This window comes from Alexandromys fortis, unplaced genomic scaffold (assembly GCF_014885135.2).
Source record: "Alexandromys fortis isolate MF-2015 unplaced genomic scaffold, M_Fortis_MF-2015_v1.1 scaffold_291, whole genome shotgun sequence".
In the NCBI taxonomy this organism is placed as follows: domain Eukaryota; kingdom Metazoa; phylum Chordata; class Mammalia; order Rodentia; family Cricetidae; genus Alexandromys; species Alexandromys fortis.
The window spans coordinates 1,619-16,902 of NW_026068163.1; the positions used below are offsets into that span (position 1 = coordinate 1,619).

The following is a 15,284-nucleotide window of genomic DNA, read 5'->3' on the forward strand; positions in this document are numbered from 1 at the left end:
CAGCCCCACTTTTGTATAAATCTAAGCATCACATATGTGCCTGGTGCCTTTGTCTGTAACTCTAGTCTCACGGGATTCAATGCCTTCTTCATACCTCCAGTTAGTTGTGAGACTCCATGTGGGTCTTGGGAATAGAAACTGGGTTCTTGGGCTGGAGATACGGCTCAGAGGTTAAGGGTACTGGCTGCTCTTCTACAGTTCCTGAGTTCGGGTTCCGTTCCCAGCAACCACATGATAGCTCTAGACCATCTGTAGTACAGATAGTTGTGGGCTGCCATGTGGGTGCTGGGAACCAAACCCAGGTCCTCTGTAAGACTGTCAAATAGTCTAACTACTAAGCCATCTCTCCTGCCTTTTATTTATTTTTAAAGATTTATTTATATGGTGGTGGCACCTGCTTTTAATCCCAGCACTCAGGAGGCAGAGGAAGATGGATCTTTGAGAGTTCAGGGCCAACCTGGTCTACAGAGTGAGTTCCAGAATAGCCAAGGCTACACAGAAAAACCCTGTCTCAAAAAAAGAGATTTATGAATATGTATATGCATGTGTTAGTGTATGCCACGTGCAAATGAGTGTTCAAGGAAGCCAGGCGAGGCTTCTACAAATCCCCTGTAGCTGGAGTTATTGGTGGTTTAGGAGCCACCCAGTACAGGTGCTGGGAACTGACCTGGGGTCCTCTGGAAGGGCAGTAAGCTCACCTAATTACTGAGCTGTCTCTCCAGCCTTTCGCTCACCTTTCTGTGGGTTCTGAGGACTGAACTCAGATCCTTAGACCCTGAGGCAGACACTCTGAGCTGTGGAGTCCTCTCCACAGTTTCCCCTGTTTATTTTGTGAGACTGGCTCTTGCTGTGTCATCAAGGCTGGCTTCAATCCCACAAGCCTCCTGCCTCAGTCTCCTACATCCTGGGATTTCAGGCTGTGTCACCACCCCAGCCTCACACAGCTCCAGCTTTGTGTCTGCTGACCTGTAAGGGAGGATCGCCCCAGTTCAGGGAGGAATGGGGATGTGAACACAAAGCACAGATTAACTCTGCTTTTCCATCTCGAACACTGCTCTCTGCTCCTTCTGTTTCCAACACAAGCAGCAAACACAGCTGAGGCTAACAAGCTCGCCGTGGCCGGGGACCCAAGGTTAGGCCCCTTTCTAATCCTAGGAACCCGCAGCCCTTTATTAATTGCTGCCCAGTCTCAGGTGCGGTAGTCACCTGACTCTAATTGACATCCAGTCCCTCCACGCACCCAGGGCTGACTGCAGCATCTGTCAGTTTCAGTACTTTGATAGTTAGCTCACCATGTCCAACATGTGAGCCTGACACCCCCAGGGTTGTGCTTGGCTCACTTCAGTGTCCTTCTAGGCTCCTCTCCAGGGACCTGGGTTTCAGTCACAGGCCCACCTGACTGCTCCATCTTGGTTCTCCACAGCAGGCTCTGCCTCAATAATTCCTGGTCTGCCTCCCAGAAAATGAAGCGGATTGAGAGCAGTCCCTCTGATGTACTCAGCTGAAGAATCTGTCCTTTGATGTTTGTACCAAGATCTACTAAAACCGCAGCCAGTGCAAGGTCCTGAGTTTGACTCCCCGTGTCACAAAAATAAAACATGAAATCAATACTGGGTAAGGCAGTAGCATGCCCTTAATCCTCGCACTCAGAAGGCTGAGGCAGGAGGATTCTGCTGTTTGTTTGAGACAGGATCTCACCATATAACTCTAGCTGTCCTGGAATTGGCCTCAAACTCGCACAAATCCACCTGCCTCTGCCTCCCTACTGCTTGTGATTAAAGCTGTGTGCACTCACAGTCAGCAGTGGATGTTGATTCTGAGGCAAGCCTCTGCTACATTCCTATCCCCTCCCCAGTAATTTATATAAATATATTCACTGAGAAAAACATAAATGCTGAAGCCCAAGAGAGTGGCAGAAATCTGGAGGCCGAGACAGGAAAATTAGCCCGGACTTGGTGACACGTAATACCTCAGCTGTAAAAAGTGAACTACATCAGGTAGTGTGGTCAATCTGTCTAAAGTAAAAGAAAATGATCAAATAGAAGGATTGAGGCTGGCAAAATGGCTGAAGCCTAGGGCAAAGGCACTTGCTGTCAAGCCTGACGACAGGAGGCGGGAGAGAAAAGTTGTTCTCCAACCTCCAAACTGTGGCACATGTGTCCACCCCCTCCATCCACACGAAATAAATAAATGTTTTTTTAAAAAAAAAACAGTTAAAACTAGGTGTGGTGGCTCACACTTGTAATCCTGGCACTAGGAAATTTAAGCCAGGGGAATCGTCGTGTGTTTAAGACCAGCCTGGGCTACATAAAGCAAACATCAGTATTTACCTGGACGGGAAACACATTGACCAGGAACGTGGTTTTCTCGGGAGGAGTGTCTGCCATTACACTACAGATGTCCTGACCTCAGAAATGTCCCCAGATTTGAGAAACTGGACTACAGAATTGATGGTTGTGGGGGATTTGGCATTTCCAGCATTAAAAATAAAATTAAGTGGGTAATGGTGGTGCATGCCTTTAACCCCAGAATTCGAGAGGCAGATGCAGGAGGATCTCTAGTTCAAGACTAGTCTGATCTACAGAGAGAGTTCCAGGACAGCCAGGGTATATGGAGAAATCCTATCTTGAAAAGAAAAAACCAAAACAACAACAACAATAATAATAAATAAAATTAAAATTATGATAGATAAAATATACAAATGAATAATCTTAAACTGCTTTTGACTTGTAGGGGTTAATCACAATTGAGGCTTTTGCCCTTAGGGAGGGGTGTTGACTAGGTCTCAGACACAGACATTTTCTCTCTTTTTTTTTTTTTTTTTTTTTTTTTTTTTTTCGTGATAGGGTTTCTCTGTGGCTTTGGAGCCTGTCCTGGAACTAGCTCTGTAGATCAGGCTGGTCTCGAACTCACAGAGATCTGCCTGACTCTGCCTCCTGAGTGCTGGGATTAAAGGCGTGAGCCACCATCGCCCTGCAGACATTTTCTCTTGATGCCTAATTAATGCCTTTATAGTCTTCATTTGGCAAGAATCTCCCAGCTGTTTCTAAGAAATCCCCTGCATCTTTCGATCAAAGCATCACTCCAGGGTTGTGCCCCCCCTTCCACGCCCCTTCCCCAGCCCAGACTTGGTTACCTCAAGCCCTTAGCACCAAGGGGTGGGAATAGTGAGAAGGTGAAAGATGATGGCCGACCAGACTTTAATGTGCGTACAAAACCCGGCCTCATGGCTCGGGCCTTTCACCACAGCTACTTGGGAGATTGAGCCTGGAGGACTGTAAAGTTCAGGCCTGCCAGGTCACAGGGTGAGGCCGGTGCCGGCAACTTTACTAAGATCGTCTCAAAGAAGAGAAAAGAAGCCTGGGGTTAAAGCCTAGGTTAGACTCCCCTAGACTCCCCTAGAGGGGCCTGGGGGTCCAGCTCCATGGGAGAGCATTGGCTTTGCTTATTTGCATCGCTTTTAGGAAACTTTGTGTCCAGTTCCACAGAAAAAAGAATTAAAACAGGAATAGGAGCCTGGTGTGGGGGCAAAAGCAGCACTTGGGAGGCAGAGGCAGGCAGAGGTCTGAGTTCAAGGCCAGCTCTGGTCTTTGGAGCCAGCTCCAGGACAGCCGAAGCTGCTACACTATGAAATCCTGTTTCGGAAAACACAAACAAACAAACAAACCAATAAACCCAAAACCCAAAAACAAATCCCACCACAAATAAAATAAAATAGCAACAACACAAAACCCAAACCAACCAAATAAATAAAAGCCTTGACTAGGAATCACGTGGAGTATCTTCAAACTACACCCAGATCCTAATTCTTGGTCCAGGTGAGGTTTGAGGCTTGCTTGAAGTTTGTTGAGTTGCTTGCTGATGGGCTCCACCCGAGACTGAGGGCCATGGAGAGAATTCAGGTGGGAGGGTGGGCCTCCAGGGATATAAGATGCCTGGGTAGCGTCTGCCGCTTACTCTGCACCCAACCTTAATTCAGGCAGCACCATGGGGCCGAGCTACCGCTATCCTCTCTTCCTCTGTCTCGTGCTGTGCGGGGGCACGGAGCTGTGCTCTGCCCTGCCTCGGTGGCTCTTGCCCGGTGGAACTGCGAACCCAGTGACGCCCACATCATCCGTGGAGGTGGAGTGTCTGGAAGCTGAGCTCGTGGTGACCGTCAATAGAGACCTTTTTGGCACCGGAAAGCTCGTAGAGCCTGAGCACCTCACCCTTGGCTCAGAAAGCTGTCAGCCTCTGGTTTCCGTGGATACCGATGTGGTCAGGTTCAAGGCCCAGTTGCACGAATGCTGCAGCAGGGTGCAGGTGAGGCTGGGCGTCCCTCGGTCGGTGAGGGGAATGGACGCTGGGAGGTGGTCTGGTGATGTCGCTTCTGAGGGATGGCGTGGTGTCCTTACACTAAACAGGGAGTGGTCTCTATGGAGGATGGGGGAGGGGCGGTGGGGCGCTGCTGGAAGCTGGCGGATGGGGAGAAGGGGGAATCGAAGCAGCTGTGTTCTCAGGATCAACCTACTTACTGGCCCCTGGGTTCCTCAGATCTGTGATCCCTCCCCACGAAGAGAATGCAAGGGTGACAGGGTAGGCGTTGGAAAGGAACGCAGAGGGTAGCGTAGGCATCTGCTAGAGGCATTAAAAATCCCTGCCAAAACTTGGGGTCCCAGTTAACACGTGCCCAAAATTCCAGCACCTGGGAAGTACAGGAAGGAGAATTGGGAGTCTATGGACAGCCTTGGCTACATGATTGACTCTGTACAAAATGAAACAACTCTGAACTAGGCATATGCAGTTGTAATCCCAGTAGCTGGAAGACTGGGGCAGGAGGATATCAAGTTCAAAGCCAGACGGAGCAACATAGAGCATGCCTCAAAAGTTAAAGACCTGGACTCAATCACTGAGAAAATCAACAACCCGTGCTGGGGATTGAACCCAGCGTATTCAAGGCAAGCAACTCCATTACAGAGCTAATACCTCCACTCTGTCCCCTGCCCGCGGAATTTGGGGCTCTTGAGAGAGGGTCTTGTAGCTCTAACCCCGGCCTTTGCTTTCCCAGGAGGCTGGGTTTACAGGGGCACCCATCATGCCTGGCAACTTGGAATTAGATGTACAGGGCAGAGGATGTTATGACGACCTTGACTCGCAGAAAGACCTTAAGCATTTCAACTGGTTGCAGACATAGCTCAGTTATATCTGGTCGAGAGCTCACCTAGCAAACATAAGGAACTGAGTTTGAGCCCCAGCACCACAAAAAACTGTATGCCTGTGATCCAGCAATTGGGAGGCAGAGGCAAAAGAATTAAGAATCCAATCATCCTGAACTATGTAGAAAGCTTAAGGATAGCCTGAGCCACATGAAAGCCTGCTTTAAAAAAGTTTAACTGTGGTGGGGCGATAGGACCCAGTGGATGAGGCTGAACCTGGAGACAGGTGCAGGCAGACCTTGGAAAGCCACGCCCGCCCTCACCCCCCAGCTAGCTGTGTCTAATTCTGCCCTCCTGGCAGAGGGTCTAGGAACGTGCCGAAGGGTATGTGACGGGTGGAGGGGCAATTCCACACAGCAACAGGAAAGTCATCATCCATGCCGGGGGAATTTTCCTGCGGTGCAGCTGCTCTGGGGTCACCCATGTTTAGTACATTAGCCCCCCCCCCCAGCTCATAGGTGTCCTACATAGGCTTTGATGGACTCAAACTTGGTTTGTAATTCAAGTAATCCTATCTTTTGAGAGGCTGAGGCAGGAGGATCAAGAGTTTGAGGCCAACTTGGACTCATCTATCAAAACTAGGAACAGCTGTTCAACTTTCTTTCTTTGTTTTTTGAGACAGGGTTTCTCTGTAGCTTTGGAGGCTGTCTCAGAACTCACTCTGTAGCCCAGCTGGCCTCAAACTCATCTGCCTCCCAAGTGCTGGGATTAAAGGCTTGAGCCACCACCTTTACAATTTTTATGTGTGGGTGTTTTGCTTATATGTACATCATGGAGGGGGGTTGCAGCCCCTGGAACTGGGGTTATGGACAGTTGTGACATGCCATGTGAGTGCTGGGAATTGAGCCCAAATTCTCCTAATTAGGGACTGAGCTCTTCTCTCCAGCCCAGCTCTCTTAACTTCTTTACTGGCCAGCAGAGGGCAGGTTGAACTGAGCTTTGTCTGTGTGCCTTCCTAGGCTAGATTCCTTAACTTCCCATAGGCCAAGGGACAAGCAAGCATTCCCAGGGTGTATGGTTTGGATCTGGTTAACATTAACAATTTTGCAGCCGGGCAGTGGCAGCACACACCTTTAACCCCAGCACTCTGGAGGCAGAGGCAGGCAGGGATCTCTAGAGAGTTTGAGGCCAGCCTGGTCTACAGAGCGAGCTCCACAATAGCCAGGGCTACATAGAAATACTGTCTCAAAAAAAACCTTACAACTTTGCCTCAGGTGACAGAAGATGCCCTGGTCTACAAAACCTTCCTGATGCATGATCCCCGCCCTGTGGGTGGCCTGTCCATCCTGAGAACTAACCAAGCGGAGGTGCCCATTGAATGCCGCTACCCCAGGTCAGTGTGGGATGGGTTGCTCCCTCCCTGGGTTGGATGAGGCTGCCTGCGTGTAGGACAACCATTGTTGCTCTGATGAGGAAATGGCTTGCCGCTGTGATTATTATAAATGGTACCTGCTGAGAGTCTGAGGCCAGGTGTGCACTAAGAGACTGATTGCTTTTTTTCTGGGAGGAGAGAGATGAGATTGAGACAAGATTCCATGAAGCCCAAGCTCAAACTCATCCCCTCACCTCTACCCCCTAAATGCTGGGCTATAGTGTGTGCTAGGAGACCTGACTTGGTTTTGTGACCTGGAATTCTGTGGCCTAGTTGGCCTTGAACTCGGTGGTCTGTCTCGGCCTCACAAGTGCTGGGAGGCAGCATGCCTGGCTTGATTCTCTCTTTCTCTGTATTTGTGTGTCTCCCAGACTTGTGTGGTCAGTGACCTACGTGGGCCCCACAGTAACCATGTATGTAATATAACCCACCACAAAGTCATGAATTTATTTATAAATCATGCGTGGAGGGATACATGCATTTTTTAATCCCATCACTCAAGAGGTAGAGGCAGGAGGATCTCTGATTTGGAGCCAGCCTGGTCTCCATAGAGTTCCAGGCCAGCCTGAGCTAGGGCTACATAGTAAAACCTTGTCTCAAAACAACAAATCACAGCAAAAAATAAAAAATACAATGAGTGTGTCATCCTCCCCTGCCACACCCCGAGTCAAGCATTCTCTGTGTAGCCCTAGCTGTCCTGGAACTCACTCTGTAGACCAGGGCTTTTTTTTTTTTAAGATTTATTTATTTATTATGTGTACAGTATTTTCAGTATTCTGTCTGCATGTATGCCTGCGGCCAGAAGAGGGCACCAGATCTCATTACAGATGGCTGTGAGCCACCATGTGGTTGCTGGGAATTGAACTCAGGACCTCTGGAAGAACAGTCAGTGCTCTTAACCTCTGCCATCTCTCCAGCCCCAGGCTAGTCTTTAACTCAAATCATCTGCTTCTGTCTTCTGAGTGTTGGGATTAAAAGTGTGTGCTACCACCGCCCAGCAAACCTTTTTTTAACTTAAATTTTGAAGCATGACTTTTTGGGCAGTCTCTTGTCAGTGCTGAGCCTGCCTGGCCTTGGCTCATCACTAATCTTTTGCCTAAGTCTCTAGGATTAGTCATAGGTCATCATGTCCAGCTCAGAAGTCCTGGGGCCTCTAGACTGGGACACGTCATTGTGTCCAGTGGTTGTCTGAAGCATAATAAAAACTCAGATGCCAGGTGGTGGTGGCACACACCTTTAATCCCAGCACTCAGGAGACAGAGGCAGGTGGATCTCTGAGTTCGAGGTCAGCCTGGTCTACATAAAGTTCCAGGACGGGCTTCAAAACTACAGGGAAACCCTGCCTCGATAAACCAACCAACCAAATAAAAACTCGGACAGAAATTGGGTTCAACCTTAAGGTCAGAAAAGCAAAACAGCCAGCCACTGGCTCTTACCTCTGAAGTGGCGATCCTGCCTCCAGGAATCTCAGAATGAGACTGAGAGCTGTCTCCTGTTCTACAGTCCTCTAGTTCTGGGATTAAAGGCATGCACCACCTGGTTTCTATGCAACTAGTATGGCTACTGGGATTAAATGTGTGTGTTACCATTGCATGCACTACCACACATGGTCTATGATGTGCCGGGATGGAACCCAGGGCCACGTGTGTTAGGCAAGCTCTCTTATCAGCTACGTCCCCACCCTACCTGTTTTTGAAAAGGAGTCAGTATGGAACACTCTTCGTTCTCACCTTAGCCTCCCGAGTAATGGGTTCCTGCCACTTCCAGCTTCTGTTTCCTTCACCAGGGCTTAAGTTGACAGACCAGATTTCAGCTTGCTAACGGAGCTTCTACCCTCAGACCTGTCTTTTCCATGCTTTGGTCTCTGTCCCCATGGTTGGAGTGTCTGGCTGTGTTCAGGTGTAGGCAGAGAGGGGTTAAGGAACAGGCCCAACCTTTGGGGACCTTGGCCTGGCTACCTAGTTGATCCATTTGAGAACTCTGGTCATAAGAGTCAACCCCCCACCCCACAAACTGGGCCAGGATGGAGGTACGTGGGAGCAGCTGAAGTCTTTCTCACAGGCAGGGCAACGTGAGCAGCCACGCTATCCGGCCCACCTGGGTTCCCTTCAGCGCCACTGTGTCCTCAGAGGAGAAGCTGGCTTTCTCTCTCCGTCTGATGGAGGGTGAGTCTCAGGGCTGGAGGAGTCAGGAGGGCGGGGAATGTAGATACCTCTGGGCAGTCTCCAGCCCCTTTCTCTGCCCCTTCAGAGAACTGGAACACTGAGAAATCATCCCCCACCTTCCACCTGGGGGAGGTAGCCCACCTCCAGGCAGAAGTCCAGACTGGAAGCCACCCACCATTGAAGCTGTTTGTGGACCACTGTGTGGCCACACCTTCGCCGGACCAGAATGGCTCTCCCTCTCACACCATTGTGGACTTCCATGGGTGAGACTTGACTGCCTTGCTAGGGAGTCATTTTATTCCTGCTTGGGTTTAAGTATTTTACTAGCATATATTATATGAATTGGATGCACTATGACCTCATATGGTGAATTTTGATCAGATTCACCCTCATTACCTTCTCTCTCTGTTTTAAATATTTATTTATTGTGTATGCAGTGTTCTATCTGCATGTGTGCCTGCACATCAGAAGAGGGCATCAGATTTCATTACAGATGGTTGTGAACCTCCATGTGGTTGCTGGAAATTGAACTCGGGAACTCTGGAAGACCAGCCAGTGCTCTTAACCGCTGAGCCATCTCTCCAGCCCCATCGTTACCTTCTCTTGTTCCCCCCTCCTGATGCTATTTTCCCCTCACAGCTAAGTTATCTTCTACTTTGAAATCTTTAAAAAAAAAAAAAACTTAGTCTTTGGAGTGTTGGAATTCCAAGTGTGAGCCACTTTTTCTGGTTGATATTATTGGCTTGATTCACCTGAGAAGAGGGAGTCCCAGCTGAAGTAACTCCAGATGGGCCTGTGGGCAAGTCTGTGGGCAGTTTGGTAATTCCTAATTGGGAGGAGCCAGGCAATGATGCAGGTAGGCCTGGGCTATAGAAGTGTAGCTGGGCAAGCCTTCCATGACTTCCTTTTGGGTCCACCCTTCCTTTGGGTTTTCAGGTCCCTTGTCATCTGTGAGCCAAACACTTCGCTCCCCATGTTCATGTTGGGTCGGTTTTTATCACAGCAACAAGAAAGCAAACAAAGACACCTGGCTACCAGGGAACTTTGGTAATAAGATGATCTAGACTAACTCTCCATTCTTCCCTCTTCTTCCAAGCTGCCTTGTGGATGGTCTGTCTGAGAGCTTTTCTGCATTTCAAGCCCCTCGACCCCGGCCGGAGACTCTCCAGTTCACAGTGGATGTATTCCATTTTACCAACAGCTCTAGGAATATGGTAAGGACATTTTCCACAACCAGGCACAAGCCTGTGAGCCTCTAGTCTGGCTTCATGTTCTCCTGTTACCAAAGTCCTTCCTTAAGCCAATGACTAACCATGCTAGAAATAGAAAGTAACAAGCAGAGAAGCTGTGGGCTCAGAGAGGCCCTCACAGGTAAGGAATGTGGGTTTAAACTTGAACTGGATAAAATAGGAGCTGGAGAGATGGTTTGGTTAAAGAGTACTGGCTGAAGGGCTGGAGAGCTGGCTCAGAAGTTTAAAAGCACTGGCTACTCTTTCAGAGGACCTGGATTCAATTCCCAGCACCCACAAGGCAGCCCGCAACTGTCTGTAACTCTACTTTCAGGGGATCTGACACTCACACAGACATCAATGCAGGTAAAACACCAATATACATAAAATAAAATTAAGTCTTCTTAAAAAATTGCTACTCTTTCAGAGGACCTGGTTTGATTCCTAGTATACCCACATGGTGGCTCACAACCACCCGTAACTCCACTTCTAGGGGATCGAGCCAACAGTCTTTTGAAGTTATGCTTCAGATAACAAGCATGCATCCAGGCAGACATACATGCAGGCAAAACACACTGTAATAAAAAAAAAAACCCAAAACCCTAAATAGTTGTGTAAGGCATTAAAGGCACACACCTACTTTAATCTCAGCACTCTGGAGAGAGGAGAGAGAGGCAGGTGAATCTGAGTCTGAGACCAGGCTGATTTATGGAGGGAGTTCTAGACCAGTTGAGGCAAACGTGTGAGACCTTGTGTTCCCCCAGAACCCGCCCCCCCCACGGCTGAGGAGACGGATAGCTCAGCAGCTAAGAGCTCTTGTGGAGGACTGGAGTTTGGTTTCCAGGATCCGCTGTGCCTGGGCTACGGAGCTGTCAAAGGCAAGAGCTAGGCTGTGCACAGAACTCCATAGCAGTGCTTTTGAAGATACAATAGGCTCTGGGCTTGCGCCCCAGCACACAATCCACAAACAAGAATCAGTTATACTTTTTGTTTTGCCTTTTGTTTCTGAGACAGGATCTTATTGTGTATCCTGGAAGCTTGGGGCTCACTATGTACACTAGGCTGGTCATGAACGCACAGATCTACCTGCCTGGATTAAAAGATATAGGCTATGCACATGGCTTAATTAAGCTTTTTGCAATGGTGTGTGTGGACAACTAGTGAAATTTGGTTGTCTCCTTCCACCATGTAGATTCCAGGGATCAAACTTGGGTCATTAGTCTTGGTGGCAAACACCTTTGCCCAGTGAGCCAGCTCCCCTTCACCATCTTTAAAATTTATTTTACTCAGTGTTGCAATTGGAGCTGCGGGGCTGCGTCCCCGGCACCCGGCCGCCCTTGGTTTCGTGAGTCTGGTTTTGTTATTAAACTCGTTCAAATACCTATTACTTTGGTGATTTATTAATCCGACCGCTGCAACTCAGAAAACAAAAAACCCTGCATGTGTGCATGCCTGAGTGCAAGTCTGTAAACATCATGCAATGCCTGCAGAGGCCAAAAGAGATTCCAGCCATGCGGGTGGTGGGAATCCAACTCAGGTCCTCTGAAAAAAGCAGCTAGTATTCTCACCCAACCCCCACCAACAGGGTTTCTCTGCGTAGCCCTGGCTGTACTGGAACTTGCTCTGTAGAAAAGGCTGGCCTCGAACTCGGATCTGCCTGCCTCTGCCTCCTGAGTGCTGCACCATCACACTTGGCTTCCTACAAAAATTTTCAAAGTCATTGGCACTTCTAAAAACTCAGCCTGCTCGTGACTCTATTTCAGATCTACATCACCTGCCATCTTAAAGTCACCCCAGCCAACCAGACCCCAGATAAGCTCAACAAAGCCTGTTCCTTCAACAGGACTTCCAAGAGGTGAGGAGACCAGGTGTGGGGACCCTCAGACCCCCTCCTGTCTGGTGCTTCAGTTCTAATCAAGAGTTCTGCCTGTTGTTCCGCCCTTCAGCTGGCTGCCAGTAGAGGGCGATGCTGACGTCTGTGACTGCTGCACCAAGGGCGACTGTAGCAGTTCCAGATACTCGAGGCCCCGGGCCCACACAGTGGCTCCTAGAAACCGCAGGCACGGTATGTCAGACACGAGCTATTTATTCCTCTTCCTCTTAAGGCACCTGCTGTCGCTGCTTCCTCTTTCTCCATCACGATGGGTGACCTAGGGAATGTCTTCTGGGACTTGATAATATCTCGACTTTCAGGTGGGAGGGTGCTGAGCCTCTTTTAGTTGTTTCTGAAGTAGCTCTGCCACCCTTCGATTTTTCCCAATACGTTATTGGGCAGCAGGCAGAATAATGTGGCTGGTCAGGTGACACCTCATTCAGTCCCCTGAGGCAGCGTAAAATGATAACTTAGGAAATATTACTCAACTTGAGAGCTGAGAGCGATGGCTCACATCTGTCCTCCCAGTCCTGGGGAAGTTAAGACAGGAGAAGTCAAGGACAGCCTGGGCTACAGAGGGGAAACCCTTTTAAGAAACCAAACATGAAAGGCTGGGAGAAAGGCTTAGGAGTACTTGGCATAGAATCCCCCAGTGAGGGGCTGGGGTGTGGCTCAGTGGTAGAGCACCTGCCTAGAATCCCCCAGTGAGGAGCTCCCATGTGTGATTCATCAAGGCTCTTGGTTAGCATTCTTTGAGGACTTTATGATTCTCCAGCATCAAGCAAAAAACAAACCAAAACCTTTTCCCATGTCCTGTTCTTTTACAGTGACAGATGAAGCTGATGTCACTGTAGGGCCCCTGATCTTCCTGGGAAAGGCAAGCAACCAGGCTGTGGAGGGCTGGACCTCTTCTGCTCAAACCTCTGTGGCTCTTGGCTTAGGCCTAGCCACAGTGGCGTTCCTGACCCTAGCTGCTATAGTCCTTGGTGTCACCAGGAAGTGTCACAGCACCTCCCATGTTGTATCCCTTTCACAATAAAAGACCAGTTCTGAATGTGTTTAGTGCCTGTATCTGATGGAGTGTGAGATTGGGGATGGTTGCCTGGGGCGGGGGGGGGGGGGGGGGGGGGGGGGGGGGGGGGGACTGGACTGCCCCCTATCGTGAATGTGCCAATAGTGAAATCTTTAGCTGGACATCCGGTGAGAAGCATCTTAGAGGGAGACTAAGACATCCGTGGACGAGTACTTCCTGCGTTAGGCAATATCTCTCCGGGAGTAGCTGTAGGATGTGACTCCACGGAGATCAATATGGAGACAGGGGCTGTTGAAAGAGCTGGGTAGGCCCAGTCAGACTGTCACTTTTTCTTTTTAAAGACAGTTTCTAGCTTTGGAGTCTCTCCTGGCACTTGCCCTGTAGATCAGACTGGCCTTAAACTCAGATCTACCTGCCTCTGCCTCCCACATGCTGGGATTAAAGGCGTGTGCCATCACTGTGCGGTCAGACTGACTTCTGTTCACTGCGTGGTCAGACTGACTTCTGTAGGGTATAGAATTTCCTAGCACTGGCTCCAGGGATTTGATTGCCATGGGGTAAGGGTGAAAAGGGAACTGCTTGCTCTGTTCTTCAGGTCAGCAGACAGAAAGCTACCTGTCCAAAGACCCAGGAGGGGTGGCTCAGGTATCTCATCTCAACACTTGGAGGTGGAGACGGGAGGATTAGGAGTTCAAGGTTATCCTTAGTTTTATAGAAAGCTGAAGCTCTTCCTAGGCTATGAGTGACTATTAAAGACAAACAAACCAGGGTTGTGGTGGTGGTGCACACCATTTAATCCCAGCACCTGGGAGGCAGAGGCAGGCAAATCTGAGTTCGAGGCCAGCCTGGTCTACAGAGTCAGTTCCAAGACAACCAGGGGTCCCTGAAGAGGCCCTGTTTTTAAAAAAATAAAACCCAAATGATGGCTCAGCAATCAGCAATCAAGAGCGCTGTTGCTCTTGTAGAAGACTAGGCGCTCAGTTCCCAGTACCCCCAGTTTTCTCAACCATCTATAGCTCCAGTTGCAGGGGATCTGATAAGCCCTTCTGACCCCCATGGGTAGCAGGAATGCACATACTTAAATGTGGAATCAAAACACTGATATACAAATCTACAGGGGCTAGAGAAATAGTTAGGAGCACATCCAGAGGACCTGATTTCAGATCCCAGCACCCACATCAGGTGGCTCACAGTATAGTTGCTGGGATCCTCTTGAACCTTCGGTTCCAGATCTGATGTCCTCTGGCCTCCATAGACACCTGTGCACATGTGCTGTGCACTCTGATACACACACATGAAAGAAAACAAGCCTTAAAATCCCTGTAGCTAGTAAGGTCAAAGCAGAAAAAATATGCCCCAATTAGGTTGTCAAAATAACTGTAGTTCTGGATGGTCACCAAGGTGTGTGGAGTAGCATTTTGGGAATGCAGAGTTGTGGGTTCTGAGAGGAGATCCTTTGGTAGTTGATGGCCTCAGAAGGGGTAGCTGAGATTTCCTTTTGCCTCAGGAATTGGGAAGAGCTGTCTTGGCATCTCTTGGGTTTTTACTCTTCCCTAGTCAGTTTTTACTCCTCTCTTCCACCTCCAGTGAGAAGAGCTGTTTCCTCCACTCTGGTGGACTGACTACCTACCTTGCCCAGTCTTTACTTTTTTTTTTTTTTTTAAAGATTTATTTATTTATTAAGCATACAATGTACTGCTGGCAAGGAAGGTACCAGGTCTCGTTACAGATGGTTGTGAGCCACCATGTGGTTGCTGGGAATTGAACTCAGGACCTCTGGAAGAGCAGCCAGTGCTCTTATCCTCTGAGCCATCTCTCCAGCCCCCCCCAGTCTTTACTTTTGTGAGACTGGGGGTTGAATCCAGGGCCTTGCACGTGCTAAGCAAGTGCTCTACCACTGAGCTGCTTTCCTAGTGTCCTGTATAAAAGGCTATCCTTTCCTTTTTTTTTTTTTTTTTTGCTTGAGAGAGCATCTTAGCCCAGCTGGCCTTGATCTTGCATAACTGAGGACAACCTTGAGTTCCTGATCCTTTTGTTTTTATCTCCCACTTCAAAGACTCCAGCAGATGCCCCGCAGCATCTCGTTTTTTTCTAGCTACCTGAAATGTCAATCAGCTTTAATGGTCAAATGAATGTTTGCTTGCTGGCTGCAGTTGTTAGGCATAGACCTAGAGGAAGAATGCTCCAATACAGCAGCTGGTGGAGGGTCACACTGAAGGGAGGAGCTCAAATGGCTTGGCTTGGGCTGGAGCAGTAGTTTAGTAGAAGAATGCTTCCCTGGTGTCTTAGGGTTTCTATTGCTGTGAAGAGACACCATGATGGTGACTCTTATAAGGAAAATATTTAACTGGGGTGGTTTACAGTTTCAAAGGTTTAGCCCATTATCGGGGTGGGACAGGGCAGCATGCTGGCAGACG

At 49.0% G+C, this 15,284-nt stretch overlaps 1 protein-coding gene across 1 annotated transcript; it reads left to right on the forward strand.

Annotated features, from left to right (window-relative positions):
- The first annotated feature begins 3,963 nt into the window (after window positions 1-3,963).
- Window positions 3,964-12,873, forward strand: Zp3 (zona pellucida glycoprotein 3). The gene is made up of 8 exons (XM_050127917.1): window positions 3,964-4,302; window positions 6,410-6,528; window positions 8,629-8,732; window positions 8,818-8,995; window positions 9,829-9,946; window positions 11,725-11,816; window positions 11,908-12,026; window positions 12,662-12,873. The coding sequence occupies exons 1-8, from the start codon at window positions 3,988-3,990 to the stop codon at window positions 12,871-12,873; spliced, it is 1,257 nt and encodes a 418-aa protein (XP_049983874.1). The 5' UTR covers window positions 3,964-3,987.
- Window positions 12,874-15,284: the final 2,411 nt, after the last annotated feature.